The sequence below is a fragment of the Stegodyphus dumicola genome, chromosome 7, assembly GCF_044657685.1.
Source record: "Stegodyphus dumicola isolate Sdum_Otavi_A_Nest chromosome 7, ASM4465768v1".
NCBI lineage: Eukaryota > Metazoa > Arthropoda > Arachnida > Araneae > Eresidae > Stegodyphus > Stegodyphus dumicola.
The window spans coordinates 165,632,503-165,659,418 of NC_140774.1; the positions used below are offsets into that span (position 1 = coordinate 165,632,503).

At 33.5% G+C, this 26,916-nt stretch overlaps 2 protein-coding genes across 5 annotated transcripts in view; one reads left to right on the forward strand and one right to left on the reverse strand.

The window, feature by feature from the left end:
* Nucleotides 1–1,523: 1,523 nt before the first annotated feature.
* Nucleotides 1,524–17,855, forward strand: MtnC (Metallothionein C). 2 transcript variants are annotated; one of them, XM_085821062.1, is made up of 3 exons: nt 1,524–1,681; nt 9,653–9,883; nt 17,605–17,855. In XM_085821062.1, exons 2-3 carry the CDS (start codon nt 9,660–9,662, stop codon nt 17,702–17,704), a joined length of 324 nt encoding a protein of 107 aa, XP_085677188.1. In that variant the 5' UTR covers nt 1,524–1,681; nt 9,653–9,659; the 3' UTR covers nt 17,705–17,855. The 2 variants fall into 2 exon arrangements, with proteins under 2 accessions (XP_085677188.1, XP_085677189.1); XM_085821063.1 differs by lacking the exon at nt 1,524–1,681 and adding an exon at nt 6,658–6,802.
* Nucleotides 17,856–20,072: 2,217 nt separating this feature from the next.
* Nucleotides 20,073–26,916, reverse strand: part of LOC118185378 (multiple inositol polyphosphate phosphatase 1-like) — a 76,618-nt gene continuing 69,774 nt past the window's right edge. For all 3 annotated transcript variants that reach the window (XM_035355216.2, XM_035355217.2, XM_035355215.2), the window contains exon 9: nt 20,073–21,631. In XM_035355216.2, coding sequence (XP_035211107.1) covers nt 21,265–21,631 — 367 coding nt within the window. In that variant the 3' untranslated portion in view covers nt 20,073–21,264. The remainder of the gene's footprint in view (nt 21,632–26,916) is intronic.

The window sequence follows — 26,916 nt, forward strand, 5'->3', positions numbered from 1 at the left end:
CTAATTTAGTGAGATAGCCATTTGCCTCAATATTAAATTAAGCCTCAATATTAAAAGAAGATTACAAAAGCTAGTTTAAACTTTTGTAATCTTATTTTTCCGGCAAAGCTTCTTAGGGTCTTTACATTATACAAAATTTATAACAATACAAAACGAAACGTAACAACAACAACGATAACAATAAAAAATGCATGAATTCCTTTCTTTTCTTCTTACTGCTAATATAAAAATTATAATCGGCTTAAATTTCAAACACCATCTTCTGCTAACTTTCCACTTTGCATCTGCGTAAATGATTGTCTCCTACTATTTCAAAGCATTATGAAACCTGAAAATAAACCTTGAAGTTTCAATCTTAATGGATTTTAAAACCTGCAGCAAAAACGTTATTACTGCACCTAGATGGTAAAAGCCCCATGAGAAGAAAAAAAGCCTTCAGATTTTACATTACGCCCAGGAGCCTTTTTGTTAACGTTTTGTGTGTTACCTTTATTTATTAAATATCATGTTCTTCACACTTAAACCACAAAATTCAATTCAACAACAATATCATAAAATAATTTTAAAAAAGAATATCTTTGGAATTTCCGATATACAATCTCGCACGCTGGAGACAAGATTGCTTTTTTTTTTTTTTTCCCCCATACAGTGTTGCCATTTCTCGCTTTGAAATCGTTGTGTTTGTTAATCAAAAATGTTTCAACAAACTGGGTGTGAAAAACTGTGCCCGATCGGAAAGAAAAGAAAAATGAGTGACTGGATAAAATAAAAATTATGGATAAAAGAAAATTATGAAGGATAAAAGAAAATTATGAAATTAGAAATATAAGTAAAGCTCCATAACAAGTTGTAAAAACCCTGCGTCAAACAAACGAAAGCAGGACGGACTGAAATCGCGCTGCCATTTTTAATGGCTAAGCTTGCATTTAAAATGTATTTAGGTAAGCCCTTTTGGCAATAAAACAGTTAGTTGTATAGAGAAGAATGGTGTATGAAATGAATATAAATTGCAATTGGTTAATAATGTAGTGAATATAACTGTCACTAAAACTTTCCGTTTTCCCTGGACGTTTCAACAAGATAAAAAATATTGGTACAGAGTGTGCATGTGTATGTATGGAAGGGAATGGGAAGCACGTATTATCATCAGTTCTAATTTATGAATGAAGTTTTTATTACTCTAAAAAGGCAAGAGATGGGTATAAAAAGGTTTCGAATACAATTATGATAAAGTGTCCAAGTAATTCTTCACTGCCTCGTGTGTATATATTAAGATAGATATCGCTAAGTAATCGAAGGTCATTTTATTTTGATATCAAAATAGACCGTTCTGTAAACTGCCTATCAGTATTTGTATTAAATGAATAAAACTGGGGGGGGGGAATGAAGGACATCATTATCAAGTTTTTTTAATGTGTACTTTCTACTTCACCTGTTTGAAATGATGGGATGAAAAAAAAATGCCGTCTTGTCGGTTTAACAATGCTCTCAAAGTTTAACTCAACCCTTCAAGGTTACCACTTATCTTTTTTTAAGCCGGCACTCTTTCCTTTTGCAAGCAGTACACTGAACTTTTCTAATTTAAAAACATATTTCCAGTTGTACGTTATTTAACAATTGAATTGCGCATTAAAATATAGTGAAAGGTATCTTTAACTTTTATAAGATTTAAGTGAACAAAGTATGTTTTTTATTTTATCATCTGAATTATTAGTATTTGTATTATTATTTTATTTTATTTTTACATTCTTTTGATATTTACTTTTTAATTCCCATAAGTTTCTAATTTTAAGTTCTTACTTGTTATGTCAAATCTAGACTAAATGAATTGTTTAACAAAAGGTATTAAAAAAGATTAACATCCTGGTGTTTGTAAAAACTAACTTTTTCTTTCATAAATATCCAAAATTCATGAATATGTTAACGGAATTAGGAACATTAAGCGGTTTATTAATTTTACTTGTTATGAAATTTGTACGCAGGGCTATTGAGAATGTCATAATCAAAAACTTTCTCCCATAGGAAGGTGAAGAAACCAAATCTATATATATGTATCTGTATTACATTGTACTTAATTTTAATTTATTTGCAAAATTCAGATAGTAGAAAGCTAGTGCTTAAAAAGCCAGGGATTGATAGCACTGATCGTGGCGATTCATTGCCCTTTTTATGGATTATTATTTTCTTGAAATCTCTACATCTGAATTATGATCGAAAATGATTATGCGTCGTATTGACAGGAGAATTTGGTCTAAGCTTTTTTGATTTACTAAATAACATGATCTTGAAATTGTTTAATTAACTCCTAAATACTGTTCCGTTTGTTTGCATTATTTCATTTCGTAACAATTAAATTATGAAGCATTTTATAATTCAACGCTATATTTAGAACGATTTTACGTAATTTAATGTCTAGAAAACTTGATATAACATTTATTTCATATATTATCAAATTCTATTAAAATCTTGATAAGGCTATTTATATATTATATAATATTATTATACGAGTATACTAACGTTACACATTATTTGGTAATACGTGAATTTATAGCCGTAATATTAAAAGAAACATTAAATATTAATTAGTAGAATGACATAAAATTGTGAGAACACAGGTTATCAACTGCGAGTTAGTTATGTGCCTCTTTTTTTTTTTTTTTTTTTTTTTTCTATCTACAACATTCGATTGCTTTCCGAGACAATAGCGTAAGAGTAATCAAGGAATGTAGCCGCATAAAGGCCCACGGCCTTAGAGGGGCGCTTACATATTCTACTGAATTAGATTTACATATTTACACTAAATTTAGGAAGAAACTATAACTAGAACTGTTATTTTTGTTTTCATAAAACAAGTAAATATTTTTTTTACTGAAGCAAAATTAGAGGTTTATGTAGTTATAGATTAGTAGCAATAGGAAGCTTCTTAAGTTCCTTTCTTTTCAACTCCTTAGGCTCCGTTCAGACGGTGGTATAAATGTCATAACTGGTTCAAGCCGAGCTTCGTTGCTAGGTAACCAGACCCTGGTACGTTACAAAAACTGGTTTAGGGGTTTGGGCATAAAGCTTCATTCACACGGTGATTTTACAACGGATATTCCCGGAACTAAGCCGAGCTCCTTTGCTAGGCAACCACAACTTGCTGAATCGGAAAAACTAGTCTAAGGATTTTGCCTAAATGTTCTACCTTTTCAACTTTATGCCACTTGGCATAACAGTCGACCAATTACAAAGAAGCAAAGATCACTTGACGGTTTCGCTGAGTCAGCTACACATTTAAGAATGCGCAACTTTGCCTTTCCTGACTGGCTGTGGCTTAAACCTTGCTGAACAAGTGTGAAGGAATATAATGGCTTTTATGGCCTTAAACCACAAAGCTTTTGTGACGGCAAAACCATCATCTAAATGAAGCATAAAGTTCGAAGTTTTCAACTCTATGACGACCTAGTATAGAGCATGACCAGTCAGAGCGAACGCGCTAAACCTGTTAAGCAGCAAAGCTGTAGATACACCCAAAAAAGAAACGTATGAGCAAAATTAGCTTCTTTAACTGGCTATAGCTTAGACTCTGTCTATAACTGGCTATAGCGAACGGAACTCCCGCATTTTATGCCTTAAAAGTAAGCCTATATGATATTTATATCATCGCCTGAACGGAGTCTTAATCTTAACCTTTGTTATAGCTTCATTTTTGAGCAGTTCAAGAAAGGTAGTATCAGAACTGTCTGAAAGAGACCTGGCACAATTGTCTATTAACCCTTTGACGCGCGGTGGTCGCGCCCTGAAACCACCATTTTCCGAATTTTTTTCTCCTCTTTTTTCCGAAATTTTTGAGTGAAAATGAATTGATTACTGATCTTTTACATCTAAATAACACAAAATGACTGTAGAATCATATATGTTTTAGTTATTAATACTTCAGATCGGATGCCTTTTAAAATTCGTTTTCGATGAGACAAAATAACTTCCTTTTATTAATATAAACAACTTTAAATTTCAAAAGTTAGTCATCGCACATCATGATTTCTATCATAAACAATAAAAAATTGCAGTAATTAAACTGCATATATAAAAAAAAACATCTATATGTATGGCATTTGCTATGTGGTTTCAGGGCGCGACCACTGCGCCAATAGAGCATTGTGTCACAATGCTTACAATCCTCTAGAGGCTCGGTGGTCGCGCCTTGAAACCACTGGCGTTTGCTTTTCAGTGGCGTTCGCTTGCTTTTCAAATAGGAATGTTTCGCTTGCTTTTCAAGTAGGAATGTTTATTTTTACCCGGATATAGATAAAGGGCTTTGAAACCACAGAGTTATTTTATTACTAAACAATACATGCACCTGCCCAGTAAAAAGGTCTTTCTTTTCCAAATACTTTTCTCTGACGTGAACACACTTGCTCCTCAAGCTAGTATTGTGATTTTATAAATGATTTCCAGTGGTTTAAATTTAATGTAAATATACTTTGCTATAATTAAAAATAGAAATTGCGTAAAAGTTTTACTTAAATTAAAAATATTTTCTGAATATTTTGGGACGAAATACGAATAAAATAAGTATGAATGGGAAACGAACGATCCGCACTAAGCTAAAAAGACCAAGCCCCCCCCCCATTAACATAAAAAAACCACAAATTTCATGTGCCAGATCAAAAGAAACTAAATAACGCTGGACATATACCAGTGAAACTTAAATACAGGCAGCGTACATTTTGAAGCACAAGGAAGAAACCTCATAGAACAAGATTTATGTGCGAAACGTGCAATGTGGGTCTATGCATTGTACCAAAGAGACAAAACATGCTTTGAACAGTGTCACAAAAAAAATTGTTCTTTGAAATTAAAAAAAAAAAAAAAAAAAAAAAAAAAAAAAAAAAAAAAAGCCACTGAGTTCTTTTTTATACTTATTGAGTTTTTTAATCCATTTATCCAAATATCCTTATTATGTAGGTACTTATATTTTCACTGCTATAAAAAATTACATAAATGTTTATTTTTTAATTTTTCCTGACGATTTACTTTGTAAAATAATGTAAATAAAATTATATATAATGCAATTCTTACATACATTTTTTTTTTTTTTTTTTTTTTTTTTTAAATCCGTAAATTTCGTCATTTATCGGAAACGCGCTCGGAAAATCGTTGTTTTTCCCTACTACATCAGTAAGTTTCAAAGTCCTAGACGCGCGGTGGTTTCACAGTGCGACCACCACCCACAGAACAATGGGCAAGGATAGATTTTTTTAAATTCATATACTTTTTGTCTCTAGGATCATAATATTCAATTTCTAGAGTTTTTAGTTAAAAAAATTATAAAAATAATATCGCGCGCGTCAAAGGGTTAAGCTAATTCGAATACAAAGTAAATTACACATTGTTATTCTCATTCGCTGCGACCCGAACGCTTTCAAATTGTTAATGATGAAGGCCATTAGGGATTTTGAACTAATGACTATTTGACAACTAATCTGATCGTGAAAGCAATTTCCGAATTTCTAGAGTCAAGTCTTTGGCAAAGGCTGCTAAAACGAGGGAAGGAGACATTAGGAGGCATTATTGCCGCATATCACTAAGATATTTTTCCACGCACAAAAATGAGTATATATTTGATTTTAGTTTAATTCTTGTTATTAACTGCTGATTTCTGAGTTTCAGTTTTCTGATTTTTTTTCCTTTTGTGTGTGTTGGATGTGCTGGGCTAACCATGAGGCCGATTAGTACAGGACAGGAGGGCTGCAGCTCATTCCTATATTAGATTGCATTACATGGAAAGGAGATAGCTTAGGGTAAAGATTTGTAGAGTCATTAGGTATTCTTTTGGAAGCAGAAGTCATGAAAAATTACCAACACCTTCACAGGGAATCGAACCACGGATCTCTGGATATGCACACAGCGTGCAGACTACCACACCACGAAGGCGGAAGATATACCTTATATACTCTCCCTTTCAAAGGGCGACTGTGGTTTTTAGAGGACCCAATGGCCAAATCCTGAGTGAGGAGAAACATCATCCAACACCCTTTTAGTTCGGGCGCCACTGTAGAGACATTAGGTATTTTTGAAAGCAAGCAAGATGAAAAATGAGCAAGGCCTTCGCCGGGAATCGAATCACAGACCTCTGGATACGCGCCCAGCGTGCAGACCACCACACCACGAACGTGAGAGATATACCTTATAGATTAATAATCGTTATCTATTGTTTTGGGAACTTCTAGTATGTTATAAGATTATAAGTATATTAAGCAGCTTTGTTTATGAATGATTCGATATAAATGTAAGTTTTAAGGTTAGCCAATGCATGTTTTACGTTTAAGAAAGGTTTATCTTTATTTTTAGTTTTTGCCAATTTTTGAATAATTCATATTTGTAAACTAAAACAATTATGATGTACTATTAACATAATTTCTGTTTGTATGTTTACCAATTATTCTGTTGGACTGTAACTTTAGCAATGATTTATTCATTCCTTAAAAAGCAGTAAATAACTATAATTATGAATAGAAAACTTTAGATTGATGCAAATTTCATATAAAATCAAAATAGAATTTTATATAAAATCTGTTTTTGCAGAGCTTCTCTCATAATTTTGCATGTTACTTTTTAATTCTGTATTTTACATGACATATTCCTTTTCTATATAGATTTATTTATTTGTTCTCAATACATCCCTGATGAAAGAAAATTCTCATAAAAATCTGATCTCTCAAAGCTGCAAAACGGGATTAAAAACCAAATGACGATTGAAACGAGGCTCCAATTTTCAGTGATTATTGATAAAAAGAGAGGAACAGAAAAGAGAGAGGGGGTCACTATGAAACTTTTCTTGTCTCTCAAAAAATCTTTTATACCTTTTCCGCTTACATGCTTATATATTGCTTAGTAATTAATCCAGCCTCAACCAATATCATATCAATGAAAAATGATTGATTCCTCCCCCCCCCTCTGTTCTGAGTGCTACAAGTCTTAGATCGTGTGGGCCCAGAAATATGTTTTTGCATAGTGGTCCAAAGACACTATTTGTGCCATACTGTTCCGAGTTGCAACTTATATATTTTTTATACCATCATACTCAAGCAGGGATTACCTGAGGTTACTGGCAAGAGCTAGTTATTGTAGCTGAAAGCCAGAATAAACAACTAAGTTCAAAAAGGAAATGAAAAATAAATCCAAGACAAATAAAGACCTTGACAACGGATATTCCCGGAATTTATGCGTATAAATCAATACATTGTTATTGTGTGCTACACAGGAGGCATAAAACGTAACTTAATTTTGTAAATGCTTAGAATAAAAATCAGGTTATTGAAGTATGATACATAAAGCGTTATAAGAGGGCTTACGCATTTTTTAACGTACTAGAATGAAACCGTGGTGCCCTGTTATACGAAAGTTTCCGCAATGTTCTTATGTAAGAACGAAACAGTGTTGCAGGAAACCATGCTGTGGAAGGGATAACTGTACTATTAATGTCAACTCATTTCGATACAGAGAATTCATTAAAGATTGCAGTAGAAGAAATAGCGATTGCAGCACCACTCTGATAGAAGAACTGCATCTGAAAAATTTTTATATGCCTGAAAATCTGTCCATTTCAGAACTTTCTGAATGTAAAAGAGAACAAACAATCATCTACGGAAGAAATAAATACAAATATTATCGAAAAAGTTTTATATGAGCGCAGCACAACAGTCCAACAAGGGGAAAAAACGTGCAGAGGTCCTTTCAAAACCCAGACATAGAGACGCGAAAAAATGCCCACATACTTTTTTAACATAGACAATAATAATGAAATGCCAGCGAGCATTAGCTCTATAGAATCATAAGCTTTTCGAAGCAGTCGAAAATTAACATTAAAGTCGTAGTAACGAAGCAGTCGAAAATTAGCATTATTTATTGGAATATGTAACAAATAAAGGCGCAGACAAATTGCATTTTTTTTTTTTAGATACTATTCATATTCCCGAACTCTCGATTCTAAGGAATTGTGCGGACTAACTCTCGATAGTCCGCACAAGTTTGTTAAATCGAAAGTCCACATACTTAACCTAGTGGAAACAATAAAGTTTTAAAAAACATCATTGAATAAATGAACACTTTTTAAATGCTGATTAAGAAGTAACATTTATTTGGCATTAACTGAATACATAAATAAGTCGCTTAACACTCTTGAAGCTTGTTTGGTATTTTAGTATTTAAATTAGCACCTAATAATGCATTCCTCTTTTGATAATTTTTAAAATTTACATTCACATATACTATTAATGATTTTACATGTGCATCCTTCAAGCCCCCCCCTAAAAAAACAAACAAAAAGTAATAATTGAGAAAGCAACTCAAATACACTGAATATTTTACACTAATCTTAAAAATTCGTATAATTATCGTGAGATAAGTAAACAATCCAACTCAAATCTTGAAAAACACCTATAGTCACCACCCCATTATCAACGAACTACAATCAGATACTAGCGGCAACCTATTTGCCAGCAAAAGTTTGATGATTGTAACAATCTTTGTAAACCTCAATTTTATATTGCTTTGTAATCAGTATAATGGAACAATTGTTCTAGCTGTACAAAAAAGTCTACATTGCTTATGTCTTCCGTATGTATTAGGTTATATCTACAGATTTCTTGTATCCTAAGCCTTTTCAAAATTCATTCCAAGATTTTCATGTATACTAAGCCAATTGAATGTAAACACCTGCTTTTTCTACGGGAGTCAATCCAAAAAAAAAAAAAAAAAAAAAAAAAAAAAAGGTTACAATGGTTATAAAAAATTATTTAATAAAAATAGACAGAAAATACAAAAAGGAATTAAGAGTACACTTGACTATCATTTTCCCACATAATTACCAAATCTATTTAGGCATTTATCTGAACGCAGGAGCAACTTGTTTTACCTAGCTTTGTAGAAATCACATCCTTGCCCATTGAACCAATTATCGGCGGCTGTTTTCACAACACTTTCTAAAGAGAATTTCATTCCAGATAAATGTTCCATCAATTTCGGAAAGAGAATATAGTCACTAGGTACTAAACCTGGGCTATATGGAGTAGGTGACACCAGACTTCCCACTTAAACTTTTGCACCAGCTCTTGAGTTTGGCGAACAGTATGGGGCCGGGCATTGCCATGCAGGAGGATCACACAATCACTCAACATACCAGAGCTTGCGTTGGATGGCTTTACGTAACTTTGTCTAAGTGGCACAATAACGACCGGCAGTAACCGTATGGCCACACTCCAGATACTCGATCAGGACAACGAATCACGGCTCGCACCTCCAAGCGAGATCACTCGCTTTCTAAACATCTTGCCATTTTTCTAAACATCTTGCCATTTCAATCGCTCCGACGCGTCTGCGAGCTTACTCGTTAGTCACAGAGTAAGAGTACCCGCAGAGTCGTTACTAGATAACTAGTGCTTGCCTCCACTCTGAGGATAAAATATTACCTCCACAATGATTACTTTTCAAATGCTTATGCTTGCAATCTTTTTTTTTTCGGGGGGGGGGAGAGAAATCCACCTATGTATTTTAATGCAATAAAAGAGTATTAATCGTTCATACTTCAGAAAATGTGGCATAATGCTTTAATTTTACTTCCGAATTCAAGTAAAGCTATCTCATTAATTTTCTTCTCCATTTCCCTCAGATTAATTATGGAGACAAAGTGTGGTGTTGGATGCCAGTGTAATCAATGCAAATGTTGTGATGTGTCCAAAACAAGAGATTCATGCTGTGACAAAACTGGTAGCAAAGACTGCTGTTGCATAAATAGCTCTTGTTGTAAAGAATCTGGTTGTAATATCGCTAAACAAGGTACAGGCGACTGCAACTGCGCCGATTGCAAATGCTGTTCAACTGCGACCTGCCAAACGAAAAGGTAGAAAAGATCTATTTTCCCTGTGTTTGTATAATTAAAAACAACTTTCATTTTTGTTTAGGAAGCTTGGAAGTGGTAAAAATAGGCTATTGTGCTTTATATCTATGGTTTCTACAGCGACGGGGAGTTTACGCAGCAAGTTTCAGAACTCGTATCAAACGTGGAGAACGATCGCAACACGGGTACTGGAACACCGCAGCTCAGAACCTTAACTTAAAATAACTTAATAAAGTTTGCATTACTTCATTAGTAACAGAGTACCTTATGCACGCAGTGTGCAGAGTACTTTATATTAGTTAAGTTGGTAATATAATAACTATGAATAATTTATCAATTGAACTATTCCATACTTATACACCGTGTCCCCAAAAGTCTTTATCCGGCCTTTTATTTTTGTAGCTGTTAGTCGTAGACATATACTTCCAGTTACAAAATGTTTTAAATGACGCAAAAACTCAAGTTTCCATATTTTTAAAGAAATTACTTTTGTATAAAAAAAAGAAACCTAACTTTTTACCAGCTACTCTGGTCCTTATGATTAGGAAAATTTTGTACTCGTTATAAAAAATAAAACGCAAAATGTTTTACTCACATATAAGGAAAACTGATCTTTCTGACGCTGCTTTTATGCAATGCAATCCTATTTTATGTCAAATAAATGCGATGACCTTTTTCTACATTCGACGTCACACCCTTCATAACTATTTTTGCGATTAAAATAAACATGGTTTGATACCCCATGTTTTCTATGGCAATTTTTCATCCTCTTGATGCCTACTACCAGCCCTCTGAATTTGTTGGTCGACTTAGGAAATCCTCTATATATGTGTGCGATCAGCTGCGGGAGTAAGGACTTTTTATGGACATGTTACTATGTATGTATATACTATACAGATTCCACGCGAACGTCACGTTTAATGTAGTATTTTCTGTTAGTTAAAAGTCTTTATATAATCTCTATGGACACTGGTACAGTAAAAGAAATTTAATTCAGATTTGATTACAGAGAGTAACTGACATAATTCTTTCTATTTATAATACTAAACTACTAACATCTCGTAGCGAGCAGTAGCTAAACTGCACAAAGCGGGATATAGCTAAACGCAAAATTGTAAAACTCTGCCACACAATAAAATATTTTGGAAACAATCAATCAAAAATCAATATAATGATATAATCAAGAAATTTGACCTTAGCTAATGGGTTAACATGTTTTGGATGATGATGAAGTTACAATGGAAATGAATGGTACAAAAAATGTGCATTAGATTTACTGGATTATTGCAAAGGATATGACGACTATCTGCCTAAGGAGAGGAATGTCTTCCTAAAGACTCTTTGAGTAAAGCTGGCACATTTACACGTAATGGATAACACAGCCTAGTACAATTTAATAATTAAACAATACTCCCGGGAAAGAAAATTTAATAGCGGATGCTCTGTTACGAATTAAACTAGATGATGAGGGAAAAGAAGTGAAATGTGCCATCTGCAATTGCCCAATTAGATCAGATTATAGAACTCGAAACAGTGGGTTTAATGACCTATTTCGGAAATGCTCATAAAGCCAGCCTATTCACAAGGATTTGAATCTGAGCCCAGCTATCCGTCTTTAACTGTATTACTGTATGTGTCTTTAACTGTTATTTAACTATATTATTAAGTCACTGATGGGCCTGAAAAATACCTCAACAGTTCCTGGGGAAGGGAAAAAAGAATACATCTTTTTACGTTATTCTAAACTAATGGTTGTCAAAACACTGATTTTAAACTGTGCTTTATTTCTGCTAGAACTTTCTGGTCGGAATGCAGGGTATTATTGAAAAGAAATAGTTTGATTTCTCATGATGATGCTCTAAAAAACAAATGTAATTTTTTAGTAGAGATTGAGTGTTCAGGACAGTTTGTAATACAGTGGTTCAATCGAAAAACTTCCATATTTGTTCCGGATTTTTAAATGCGGGATTGATATAACATTTAATACAAGATTCAGCGTCGACCAAAAAAGAAAAAAAAAAAAAAACAGTATTTAAAGTAATAAATAAATGAAAAACCAACATACAAATACAGTAAAAAAATATTTAAAGTATAAATAATTCGTACAAATGATTAATGGCATACTTTGAAGGAAATTAACCTTTTCAAGTAGTTCATCATAATTTTCAATTTGTTCTTTGAAAGCTTTGCAGGTAATGTGCTTAGTTCCTCAAAAACAAACCCTTACCTTCACGGTATCAATGTTCAACAGCGATGTTTCTGCTGCCCACAAATATTTATAATTAAGAAAAAAATCGTGAATTTTATTTTTATAGCTTTTACGAAATGAACAGAAAGAATACGACTTTCACTAAAATAATTTAAAATTTTAATCCAATGCTTATCGGCGTTTCTTCATGATACCATTACTGAGGTTTTTCAAAGTTTACATAACTTTTCAAATATAATAGTTCGTCTAATAATTCTTTTTCCAGTGACGTATATTTGTTTTTGAGGAAATATTTTTTATGAAAACTATTGTTTCTTCTATTTTGGTCCAATCTATTTAACATTTTGAATCAATCCATTTAAAATTAGTAATGTCCTCAAATCGTTTGTCCCATAATTCTAGATAAAAAAAAAACATTTAGTACAAAAATTTATTTAATTAAAAAACCATTATTGGTCTACGTTTCCATTTTCAATTATATTGTTTAATATAACGTTTAAACTTGGCAGAAATGTAGAATTTAAAGAATGTTTCTTTAAATATGAAAACAATATCATTAACTTCTTCCGTAATTTCAACAATTGTTCTTCTATTCTTTTTATTAAATTATGAAACATTGATGCTTGTGGTTAGATAATTGAATCCAAAGTTCAACTCGTTAATTTAAATAAAAAATTATTTAATTATCGGACAATAACAATCGGAAGAAAGTAAGATTTTAAAGGATTAAACAATTGTAACACTGTTTCAGCTGCAGATAGTAGAGCTAACCAGTTGTTTTGGATATCTGTATAGTAATCGCTTGTATTCTACCTCTGCGTCAGCACGAAATTCCTTCAGATTTCCTGTTCGAACAGTGTAAATATAAATGTCATTACAAATTTTGCCAATTATTTCTTCAGTATCGATAGGAAGCAAATCAAATGCAGTTTGAACTGAACGGTAGATTATGCGTGCTATGCAGTCTACTCCAATTATTCGGCGATTTATTTGATTATTCAGTCGGGAAAAATACGTTATTTGCTGCTTTTCTGTTACCTCCAAAATTAGAATTCTTCAAAATTTGTCTGCAAACTATATCACCAATTCATTTGTCAAGTTGTTTGAATCCAACGTATCAATAATGGACTTGCTGACTATTTCCGGTTTTTCTCCAGGGAGAGTGATTAAATCTAGAATTTTAAATTGAATGGTTTTATTTCGTTGATCAAAGTACCTAACGAGGATAGAAAACAACTAAATTTTTGTAGTCTGAAGTATCAGTGTAATTGGTTGGTTATAAAGCGCGTGTTTTCTAATTTGATTTTCAAAGTAGAGAATTGCGAAGGGTTTTATCATATTTCTAACTATTGGCTGGTGTACACAACAAAATTATTTTCGAAAAATACTTTTATTAATTTTGACAAATAATCCGTAGATCTAAACCAGTGGTCGCCAAATTTATGAAGCTTCTGAGCTACTGTACCGTTTTTAAATCCTACTGTGAGCTACCAACCAAAAGAACTACCATCTTCTAAAAAGAATCTTACATTTGTTTATTGCCCATAAACTTACATATCTAGTAAATATGAAATTAATTTTAACTAAACTGTATATAAAAAACTGAAATTCATAAGAAAGTAATTGTACGTAAAAAACTGAAGTACAGTTAGTCATAAATAACAAATGTAATAACAGGCTTTTATCAGACTTATTAAACTTTAATGAGAAGGATGGGAATTTTTTTTTATAATCAAGTTTTTTTAATGTTGGGAAAGTAGGTAATGCCATTCGAATACAGTTGCCAAGTGTTCATCAGTAAGACTGCTTAAATACTTATTCTTAATAAATTTCATACCGGAAAAAAAACTCGCACACAGACATGTAAAGCTGAACATTGCCTTCACTTTGAGATAAACCTCGACAAAAGTTGGGTATTTTTCTTTAGGAAAGAAACCAATTTCAGAGCTTGAATAAAGCTATTTTACAGATAAATCATTTTGAAAATCAATCAGTTCCAACTCCACTACAGCACTTATCTTGAAAATCAAAATGCTCCATGATAAAAGTAGAGAACTCTTCATCAATCTCTATAAAAAGCGATTTGAAAAACTGTCCAACAGATGGAATCCTTTTGAAATCTTAGAAGCGTTTGTTGAATTGATTTCTCAAAATTTGAAATAATTTCAATGTATTGTTTGCTGTTGTAAGGAGGCGCTGAAGGTCCTTGCTTGTCAAGGGTTTGTTTCAAACAGGCAAGGTGTTTGTTTTCACCCTGGATGATTATTTTTTCCCACAGTTCAAGCGTTTTTAAGAATACAGCAGTAACCGAAATTATTCTCCGTCAGTATCTTTATTCTTACCTTGAAACTGCAAGTTAAGGATATTTAACTTCTCGGTCTGTGAGAAAAGCAAAATTCCTCAGCCAAAGCGGATCTTGCGAGTTCACGGAAAGGTTCACCCCGTTCTTTAAAAAATTCTTTTAAGGCAGAAAGCAATTCTTGAAAACGGTGTGAAACTCTGCCTCTACTCAACCAACGAACTTCAGTATGAAGCGACAGATCACCATACTGGCAATCAATCAGTACTCTTGTGGAGTTCCTCACTCTGTATTTCTAAGTTACTCTTGTAAGTGAAGAATCTTAAGAACTGATAAGCGAATAATCGTGTGACAGGAAACAACAAGATAGGAAACAGGCAACAACAATCTGTGAATCTGTGTGACAACAATCTGTGCGACAGGAAACAACAATCTGTGAATTGCATTTGCTCTAATTTTGTTCACTACTTTTATGAATGTTCTCATTACATTAATCATTCTTAAAAACTTTTCACACGGTAACTCCCGTATACTGCACAACGGTAAGACAGAAATTTCGGAAAGCTGTTGTCTTTACGACACAAAGTTATGACTTCTCTCTGCCTGCCATCGCAGGAGCTCCATCAGTTGTTAAGCCCATTAACTTTTTTATAACAATATTTTTAGAGTTGGTAAGATCTTTAACTGCTAAAAATATGTCCTGCCCTGTAGTGCGTCCTGTTAACAGAATAATCTTTACCAGCTTCTCTATTATTTTGAAATTATCAAAAGCCGTTCTTGCAAAAACGGCCAACTGAGCTGTATCAACTATATCAATCGATTCGTCAAGTTGCAGGGAGAAATAGTTGCAGTGATCAAAGACACTTTTACGTTGTGAGGTAACGGCAGAACTCATAAATTTAACCTTTCTCATTACTGTATCTGCAGAAAGCTGTACAGATTTAATAGCAAATATTATCTCATTTTATTTTTGCAACTATAAAATAATACATCTGCAGCTTCTAAAAATACAGTTTTGATTATTTCAATATTCGGTGTTCCTAATTCTGTGTAATAGTTGAAACTCGGAATGACGCTTCAGTTATTACTTTATCCCTCTTTAAATGGTTCTTAAAAAGTTCATTGTTGAGCATTAAATTCAGATTTTAGTTTCCTTACATTTTCTTTCCTTAGAGCAGAATTCAGTGAGAAATCCTTTTCAATTCCGCGTAAACGGTTTTGAAGTGCTGTTCGGCGTTCCCTTTCTTCCCAATTGATATATTTGCACAGCACGGTAAAAACACACAAATTTGTCCTTTACCTCGTTATATTAGAAGCAATTGATTTCCCATTTCGAATGAAAATGATACGTTTCTGCTTTTTGCTTGAACACGCCATCATTAGAACGTTAGTACAAATGCGTAAAATCAAACTATCCAAGTTAGCAGAAGTCTAACATACACATGACAAACATAGCATGCACAATCTCACGCGTATACAATCAACTGTGAGATGAGGCTGACAATGGCAGTTGCGCGGAAGGAAAAAAAGCAATTATTATCGTCAGTGCCCCTTGTTGTCAGCGTAAGCTTAGTGAAAGAATCAAGATTAACCAATCGGAGTGTTAACGCAATCTACCAAAAATGTTCCCGTCCCGAAAAATCAATTATTGCAGAGCACGGATGAGGCTGTCCTTGTTTATTGGAGGGCATTGTCAACCATCAAGGCTCCTCTCCAAAGCATTCCAAACATCTTTAATGGGATTCAGCTCTGGAGAACGTGCTGGCCATACGAAGCGTTGAATATCCTCACTCTCTAAGCCATTCCCGGACAGCGACTGTTCGACGACATGTTGCGTTGTCGTCCATGAAAACAAATTCATCACCGACAGCACTACAGAACATGCGAACATGAGGCATCAGAACATTGTTAATTTATCGTTGGCAAGTCATGTAGAAACATGTAGGAACATGCGCAAACACATGTAGGAACATGCGCCCAATGATCCTAGTGCCGACCCATACCATGATACTTTATCTTGGACATACGTCCTTTCCTGGATATTTTTGGACGATAAGCAGTACCACCCTTCCACCAGGTCAGTTGGCGTCTATAATCCGGTAACAGACTGAACCTACTCTCATCTAAGAATAGTACACAAGCTCAGGTCTATTGAGTCCAATTACAATGCTCGCTATACCATCGCAAACAGACGGTACATTGCTGTCTGGACAATGGAACAGAACGGCGGATGTATAATCTCCATAACGCTGGCTATAGTTTTTTGGGAGATTCGCTCGCCAGCAGCAGTAATTAACTGATTTGTTACCTAAATAGCTGTGCTGCGACGGTTTTTTTTTTTTTTTTTTTCTTTGTCGATATCACTATGTGTTAATGTTCTTCAGGCGTCGACAACACGACATACGCCGAGACGCTTTCTATACATTCCATTTGCTTGAAATGATTTCCAAAGCATTGAAACAACATTGTGGCTGACGTCAAACAGATTACCAACATCTGTTATTTTTCGCCCTTCTTTAATCTTGCCAATAATACGACCACACGTAAAATCATAAGTGATGTCGGGAAGACATACCAAAAATTGCTGCAATTTCGCCAACTGATTCTTTCTCGTTAAATTTTGCTTTTGAATAACAAAGGTCAACACACGTCACATCTTTTTTATCAGAGCATCACGCGATGAACAATTTCGGCAATCCAAAATTTGCATATGCGCGACACATCTTACTGTATCCCGTACTTATACTAATTTCCACATTTTCCTGCTTTCCATTTTATGGTTGCTATCGCTGCTGTCATCAGTCCTTAGCAGTTGTCCACCAGCGTATTAAGCAGATTCACAGACTTCATGTATCTTTTTAAGACTGCTTAAAAGCTGATCTAGATGTTGGTGGCAAATATTAGGGCATTTCTACAATAAATCATACTATAAATACTGTATTTAAATTTTAACGATTTCTTTACTATCCATTGTGCTGACCTTCATAAAAGGTTCTAATAGCAACAAATATTTCTCCCAGTGATGTCACTGTATACTGCAATTAGAATTAATAGTGCAAATTTTCTCAAACTATTTATGATAAATATATGTTTTAAGAAAACGAGTCCAAAATATTAATAAAATTAGTGATTTATTATTTTTTAAATGTGTTGTATTAAATAATGTTTCAATTTAAGTTCATTTAGTTATTATATAAATTTTATGTTTCATTTCAGCCCAAGTTGCAAGTGTGATGTATGTACATGTTGTCAAAAGTCTGGTGGTACTGACTGTCATTGTGGGAAATGCAAGTGTTGCCCATCAGCAAAATCTTAAAATTCAAGGTTTATTTATGCCTAAGAAAATTTGTTCTAAATTTCAAACATTGCTATAAAAATCGTTTTTTGCAAAAATTACTGAATGAGTAGCAGAATATTTTCCAATATGTGTAGTTGAGGAATAAAAAATAAAAGAATTAATAAATATATGAATATTTAATCACCTTATTGCATAGATCAAATATAATATAAGGTTAATCCACAAAGAAAATTTAATATCAAGTAAACTGTTTAACTATTTTATAGAAGCAGAAATAAAATTTTTATTATTATAAAATTCATAAAAGTAATTATAATTTTACAGATACATTAATTGCATTCTAGAACTCTTTCTCATGATTTAAACAAATTATTGTGCATGTACTCAAATTCCTAATGTCAAAATCTGAATAATTTATATCATGCACAATCTCACACATTGATGAATTGAATGTAACATTCAATTCAATGCTATTAGAAACGTAAGTTCATTGAAAAACGTAATTTTGTATCATAGCTATCTTCTTTAATACATTTTGTGGATGTATAGGTAGGAGAAAAGCAAAGAAAATGCAATTTGTTTTCAGCTGCTTTCACCTTCATTACAAGTCATACTAAGCCATGAAAGTAAGAAAGAACCATTCTTACCTCTAAAAAGCACTAGGCACTTTTCAGGAATTATGTAAGACATTGGTCTAATAGTTTTTCATTTCTTTCATTCATTTTTCCCTCTGAAAAAGGTTTCCTTATGTACTGTTTGTGTTCCTTACAAATGATATTCCACCATATTTTTGATTAATACTGTATTAGATTTTTTAATATATGAACATTTATCAATAAAAAAATCAATGTAATATATGATTGCAATTTTATGATCAGTAATGATTTTTCAACTTTAATTACCGTAATTTCCGGAAGAAACGCCGCGGCGTTTACGTGTTTAAAACTTAAATTTTCAGCGGGTGCGGCGTTTACGTGTAATAAAAATAAAATATTTCCTATGATGGTCATTGTACATAGTTTGGATGGCCTTGTCATTGTGCATAGACTGGTGCTGTTCCCTCACAAAAGACCACTCAGTTGCTTTTTGCGAACTTTATTTTGTTTACATTCTTTCCCTTGAACGGACTTACATTCCTTATTCACCCTAAACGAGAACTCAGAACAATAACATTCTTCCTCCTTTCAAATCAACATTCTCATCAGTTCGAATAGTCTCTCTCCTCTGCCATTCGATGAATCTTCCAGGACCCATCCTCTCCCCACCCCTGCCTTTTCTGCAATTTAAAAAAATTTGAAAACAAAGGCGGACACGACTCCACCTGCCTCGCAATAACGAACTCTGACGTATTTCCTGTTCAGCAAGAATGGATTTTTCTTGGCATTCTGCCAGATACAGATCCCATCAGTTTGGGTACAAGTACTTGTTGGATAGTTTTTAAGAAAGAAGGGAGCGGAAAATTTTTGAAAATGTCCCTAAACGGCACAGAAGCTATACTGCTGGTTTTAAGCTTAATGTAATTTCACGTGCTGAACAAATTAGAAATCGAGCAGCAGCTCGAGAGTTTGAAGTGGACGACAGATGTATTCGACGTTGGAGAACTGAAAAAGAACTTCTTAAAAATATGCCACAACAGAAACGAGCCAAAAGAAGTGGTACTGTACTGTAAGGTGGCCAAATCTAGAGGACGACATTGCAAACTGGATAAAGGAGCAACGAGGAAAGGGAATGTCAATTTCGACTGTAAAAATTCGCTTACAAGCAAAATTTATAGCAAAACGAATGAACATAAATGATTTCAAAGGAGGTATAGCAGATTTATGAAAAGAAAAAATATTTCTGTGCATACTAGAACAACAGTCGGGCAACAATTACCAATGGACTGGCAGGATAAAAAGTCATCTTTTCTAAAATATGTGACAGCTATTATTGACAAAAAAAAAAAAAAAAAAAAAAAAAATTCTTCGGTCGCAGATAATAAATATGGATGAAACGCCGTTAGCTTTTGACTCTCCTGCAAACAGAACTGTTGATGAAACTGGTGCAAAAACTGTATCTATGTTTATGACGGGGCATGAAAGAACGTCATTTACATGTGTATTAGCTTGTGCCGCAAACGGTGACAAACTAAAGCCGATGATCATTTTTAAACGAAAGACTATTCTGAAGGGAGATGGTATGTCATATAACAGGACTTAGGTTGAGTTTTTGCATCTACACGGCCCACGACGATGTCACGCGCAATTTAATCTATTGCAGCGTTTCTGTGTAATTTTAATTTTTTCCCCGCCATTTTTCTCGAGTGCGGCGTTTACGCTGATGCGGCCTTTCTTCCGGAAATTACGGTACTGACCCTTAAAAATAAGGAATATTAGCTCTTCATATAAATGCTTCAAAATTATTATACTCTTCTTTATTTCACTGGTTTAAAAAAGGACATACATTAGTTTCATTTTAAATTCAGACATAACATATTTATAAGCAATATAACTAATATACATGTGTACATATAATAATATATGCAGCCAAACCTCAAAAGTATATCACTTTTGGAATTGATTAAAATAAGCCATTTTACACACAGTGTTCAAAAGCACATTTAAAAAATTTTAACTGAGATTTTCTCAAAGAATTGATATTCAAGATTTTACATTAAAAAGTTTAGTCTAGAGAAAAAAAGAAATGTTACTTTTACTCACATCACTTTCATTTTATTTTTTAAAGCGCATGTGATTTGGCTTTTGTTACATGGATTAGATTTAAAAGATTTTCATGAATAAGACTATTTCTGATTTTTATTAAATCACATGAAAAAGCTTTTGCTAACAGTGAATTTTTAAAAGCATTTGTCTCTTCGTGTTCATTTAATGTCCATCTTATTATATTTTCACAGACATGACCTTTCTAAATGTTCCCAAATTTAAACAGAAAAAGATGTATATGGAATTAGATAAAGCATGAAGCTCCTTGTCAAATTCATCATTTAAACAAGTAGAAATAAAAATCTTCTAAATCATACTAAAGTTTGCAGTAGCAAGCCTATTTTTAAATGAGCTGATTTGTAGCAACACATCAGTTAAAGTAAGGGAGAGGATTTAACTCTAAGAAATTCTACAAACAGGTAACATTTCAAAAAATATTTTGAAAATATTTGATATTATATTTTGATTGTCAAAAGTCAATTTTATAGAGTTGTATTAGTCTGAGAAGGTAGGGATTATGACAATTATAGCTCTTGTACTGTCTGATACCTTACTGAAATGTGTCAAGTTTAGAAAGCAGATGTCATTATTATAAAGGAAAGCAATTACAAGTACATGCCCAAAAAATGAAATTATAAAGAGATCTCCCTCACTTGAATGAGGTGAGATATTTTGAGATTTCGAAAAAAGTGATGTAGAGCCATGTTGTCTAAATAACAGCTTAAAGAGGTTTGGCTGAATATCATATACATGATTTTCAATGATAATGTATCTAAACATATTAACAAAGAAATAGATAATATTGCATTTTTTAAACTTAAAATTTATATTTGTGTGCGCTTGATGTCCATGATTAGAATCTTTTAAAATACAGCATCAATACTTGCAACAGGTGCAACATATTTTGTTAATATCACAGTTCTCTGCAATAGGTTCATAGTGTTTATAGAAATCATGCAAAGGACATAGTTTATTTGAACATCCTCCAAGTTTCACCATTCTTTCATTATGAAATGCAGCTACTTTGAGGTCATTTGTACACTGGTAGAGAATAAATACAATATTAGTGTTAAAAGGAGCAATTCTGCTAGACTGCCATTTTCTGTTGCTCTGAGTACAGTATCCACTAGCTGTCAAAGGCTTTTCATCATGAAATAAGCCAAATGCAGAATAAACTTTCTTAATTCCACCAGCATGAGTAAAATGAAGAACAGCCTTACTGCTAGTTGAATTTTCTGAAGTCCTGCAATAGCATAAAAATTTATTCAAGATGGTATACATGGTAAAGAACAAAGTTTATTCCTGTTATTAAAATATACAGCAGTAAATTATAAAATTTAATGAACTAAAATTTAGAGAATTAATAACGCATCGCTTTCGGTAAATAAAATGCTTGGTGTGCATTTCTTTTTAAATTATATTTCTTTAATTTTCAGAGAGTTTTCAATAAGTTGTTGGTTCTTACTGAAATTTAAGTTAATTAACCTTTCTGTAACCAAATGAAAGAACAATATACCTCACCAAATAAAAGAGATAGTAAATGTATAAAATTATTAATATTTAATTTTATAACTAAGTAAAAATACAATAACAAAAAGCATTATAAAAGTTTATCTTAATTTATTACTGCAATTAAAGTAAAACAAATACATATATGAAAAATTTAAACCATTCAAACTATATGTAGGATTTTTAAAAATAAATATGAAAAAAACTGTTCATACTATAAAATAAATTTTATAAATATTATTTTTCTAGTGCTTCAGAATTAAAATTAGGAGCTGAGAATAAGATTTAAAGAAAAATAGTTAACCAACATGATTAATTATTATTACACAAGGCTAAGATTTCTTAACTACAGAATGGATTTTTGAAATAAAATTACACTCTTAAAAAGACAGGGATAGAACAGATGGATTTTTAAAGAGAGACTGAAAAACAGTTTGATAAGAAGTGCAGAAGAAAGTTGTGGTTTGACAATGCTGTAACACAGAGAGGTAACATACTTCCTGCATGAAAAACAAATGTTAGAATAACTCTTATTTGCTTTCATTTCCCACAGATATTTTAAATTTTTGTGTGTGTGTTTGTGTATGCATGTGTTCACAGGAAAAACAATAAGGATAGGACTGATCTGTACTCCTCTTTATTATTTTAACTTCTCTGACTTTTTGGAACAAATAAATAGTTTCCCTGACTACTTTTCATTCCCTCGACTTTTCAGGTGAATGGGAATTTTGAAATTATGAACAATTCCTTACTGGATAAATAAAATGCGACAAAGACCATTTCTAAATTTATGAAAATAATATTCCTTTGCATAAAAATATTTTTTTCTTGTTTTGGATGAAAATAAAATTTTATTTGCTAAAAGTATCACAATACACACGTATTTACCCTGCCTCTTTTCATTAATTTTAACATCCAAACATGGCTGGGGAAGATGAGAAATCGAGAGGGGAAAATTATGCAAATAATTTTATTTCTGTACAATAAGAACATAACAAATAAAAAAAAACTACTGGCAAATATAACAATATTATTTAAAGAAACTTACATTCCAATAAGAATTCAGAGTTATATTAATATCTAATAAAATATATTCACTTCTGTTTCCCTATATTCCAAATCTCGCCTGCTTTTACTCTTGTTCATTGCTACTCCCTAGGCCTCAAATAATTTAATGCTGCTTGAATGGCTGTCTCTGTTGTTAGCTACAATTTGCAGGCTATAGCCATCTTTTTTCTCACCATGCAATCATTCTTCGCATGTGGAATAATCTTCACATCCCTTTGAATGATTAGATACCCCCATTTGCTTGAAGTGCTTCAAACATCAAGAAAACATGCACCCAGGGCTGGTGCTAAACATTTTGCCACTTGCTGCAAACTCTGCAATTTCTAAATTTTGCCGTCAGATTTCTTTGTAAATTCTAAAAGTTTTGCCGTCCGGTGCCATTTCACAGGTTGCACCATCTCTGGTGCCAGCCCTAGATGCATCCAAATTCCATGAGCAAATTCAGTAAGATGAGAACAATCATCATGTGGTTGAATTCATTTTAGAATTTAGCACTTTGTGAACGCTTTGAGAAGTTGAAAATTACCTAAATGCTTAAAACATTTTCAGAACCTTGTGCTAAAACGCTAAGGGGAAAATTTCTCGAATAAATATGGTATATCTATCTTTTCAAATAATGTGAAATTAATTTTAAAATTCTTAATTTTTAGTAAATTAAGCTTCAGTCATTTGGATAATATTCAAAGATCTGAAGTGCATTAAATATAAGTAGATATAATTAAATTAAAAACATCACTAATTAATGCATTGATACAAAATTGCTCAACAGACAATATTTCTTGAATTTAAATGCCATCTGAAATTGAATTAAAATTGAGAAGCATTACATAATTTGTTAACTTGATAGAAAATATGTCAAATATGTTTCTTGAATATCATACTGTTGCATTTTTCTTTCTTCTCACACTAGTTGTTATGTTATTTTCTCCTTCACTCTCGTACGGGGTTCGTAGATTTGGAGTGAATAACGACGACACTTGATGAAATATCGAAACACATTTTATTTACCAATATTAATGAGATACCTCCAAAATCACTTTTACAGTCGTTGAACTGTTATAAACACACTGACACATTCAGCGACACAGCCTTCACACTGTCAGGCAATAACGGTGGAATCAGCTTCACTGCAAAGCTCCTGACTCTGCTTGGTCGTTCTCGAAACTTCGCATACTCTCGAGACTCTCCACACTACAACTCGCGATGGACTCAATGACACACAGAGCACAACTCCCAACTATTCAGTTCAGTCGTTCCCGGAGCTCAACACGTTTTTTCGATGATGCACTAATCACGATACTCTACGAGACTCTTTCGGTGCACTGGATGACCCACTCGCTGCCCGGCTGTCAACTGGATCGACTCCACAGAGATTAACTCTTTAGACAAGACACCAACTTGATACTAACTCTCAGCTCGCTAGCCAAGGCACTTACTCACTGACTGCAGATCAGCAGGGTTTATATAGCTTTCAGCTTGTGTTCGAGAACATTCTGGGCTAAACCGGTAAGAATTCGTTCCAGAAGGTTCTCCATCCGTCCATGGAATATCGCCAATTGTGTCGCTAAACGTCGCCAAATGGGCGATTTCTCGCCAAATGTGGCAACCTTAAAACTGCTTTGCGAGGAAGCCGTCTCACTGCGCCTGTACATTTCATAACAATACAAATATTATTACATCTTCACTGGATACCTCCATTCCATAATTTTTATGATAAATTTTCACCAATCCTCTTACAGTTTTTTTACAAAAATATCATCCATTGAAAGCTAAGTTTGAATTTATTTCATACTGGAAATAATAGTCAGCATGGATAAAATTACATTTTTAACAAAGTGATCTATAATTTTGAATCCAATAATTTCATTTCTTTTTTTTTAATAAATTAAAGGGTCATTTATTAAAAAAAGTACTTTTCAACTCCACCTGCAGTCTACAATGTTAAACTACCCAATTAGGCCATAATATATTAAATATATTATAGAGGGACTGGTTAAGGGTAGAAAAGAGCTAAAAATAGGGAAAGAGAAGCTATTATTTTATTTACAATCCCTTCTGCTTCACATACTCACCTTACCCATTTTGAGTTTTCAACTAATCTTAAAATTAAAGTTCTGGTAAAGTGTATCTTGGCTTCAGAGTCACAAAATTTTCCCCAGCTTTGTGGGGTGCATGCTTACTTGCTCTTTCTCTGATGAGTATTGAAAATAACTTTTCCATAAAAAGTACTCTAAACTGATTGAAAAACTCAAAAAAGAATTTCCATAATTAAGATTTCAGTTTTCAGGGCACAAGAAAAATTTTCTAGAGCATAAATTATTACCAAGTGTGCTATTTAAGCAAAACAAAAGAAACCTTAGACTTTTCTGAATGTCTGAAAACATGTTCTTTTATTCATTCCACTGTTTCCATTATTTGACTGCATATACATGTTGTGGTGTTAGATATTTTAAAGAATAAAAATCATAAACATAAAATCAAGGTCCTTGTGCTATGCAGGCACACACTGATTACATGTTTAAAAAACATTCTTAGTACTAATTGAAATTTGTACTTGGTTGGTTGGTTGGTTGGTTGGTAACGGAGGACGGGGACGCCTGATGTCTAACAGAGATAAACAGGCATGTGTCCCGCGCCCTCCACTAACCAGGAACAACTCCCTGGGGCCTCAAGAGGCCGCCTCGGGAGCTTTTTAGAATGTTAACAAGATCATTTACATGGCCATACAAGGGCAGATTGCATTCGTTTTACCGTTTTGACATTTGTTGTTGCAATTTGCTATGGTAATTTTGCACATTCACAATAAAATTCTAATAAAATACAAATTAAATATACAGATACAAAAATACAGTTACAAAATAATAGGATCAAAATACACGCTCATAGGGGAAAAAAATAAATAAATAAATAAAAATAAAAATAAAAAAAATAGTATTATGCATATACAGAAGAGGAAATGTTAAATACATTTGATTGTGCATTATTTGAAAGGTGTCTGTAATAGGGACTTATGTAAATTTTAGGAGTAGTCTTATGTGTCTGAGAATGTGGAACTGCATGCTGACTTAGTTAGTGTATCATGTCTTGAGAGTTTTGGTTAATGAGGAGAGCACAAATCTTGGCCCATTCTCTTGAGCTTGTTAACAACTTTGCAAATCGTATTTACTGCCGGTTTGTGCTTTATAAGGAAGCGGTGATAAGCTTCACTATTGTTGATAGGAAGAGGGAGGTGATTTCCTGCTGTCAGATGACATTCAAAAACATAGTGGTCTGGGGAGCCTTCCGCTCCGCAGGCGCATATGTCCGTGGTTGTTATGCCATGTCTATTGAAGTAGGTCGGGAATGGGCCGTGTCCCGTAATATAAGCCGTAAGAGGAGCTATTGCAATGTTGCGTTCAGTGCTGACTTTCGGGAGATAGCTGTATGTACGTCTTCCAGTTGTGCAGTGCGTCCAGTCTTCCTGCCAAAGATTTAGGCCTTGACCCCGTAATAGCCCTTTGAGGTAGGAAGGAGGGGCTGGGATTGTGATTTTTTCAGCTTCTGGATCAGTGGCTGCTTGCTTGGCCAGGCTATCAGCTGCTTCATTCCCCTCATTTTCTGCATGTGCCTTGATCCATGTTAAGGAGAGATGTTTCTGCGGGTTGCGCTGTAAAAGTTGTTGTAATTTGATGATCAAGGGCGAGGTGTGGTTGTGATTATCTAGTGCTAGAAGCGTTGACATACTGTCAGTGAAAATTTTCGCCCGTTCTATATTATCATTGAAAATGTAATCTACCGCGGTTATAATTGCTTGCACCTCCGCCTGGAACACACTGTTGTTTAAGTCAAGGCGTCCTTTCCATACATGGATGATTCTTCCTTTGTCATAGTGTGCAAAGGCGCTGCCTACTCCATCTTCCTGCTTAGAGCCGTCGGTGTATATTTGCGTATCCCTTGAAACTCGCGTCATTG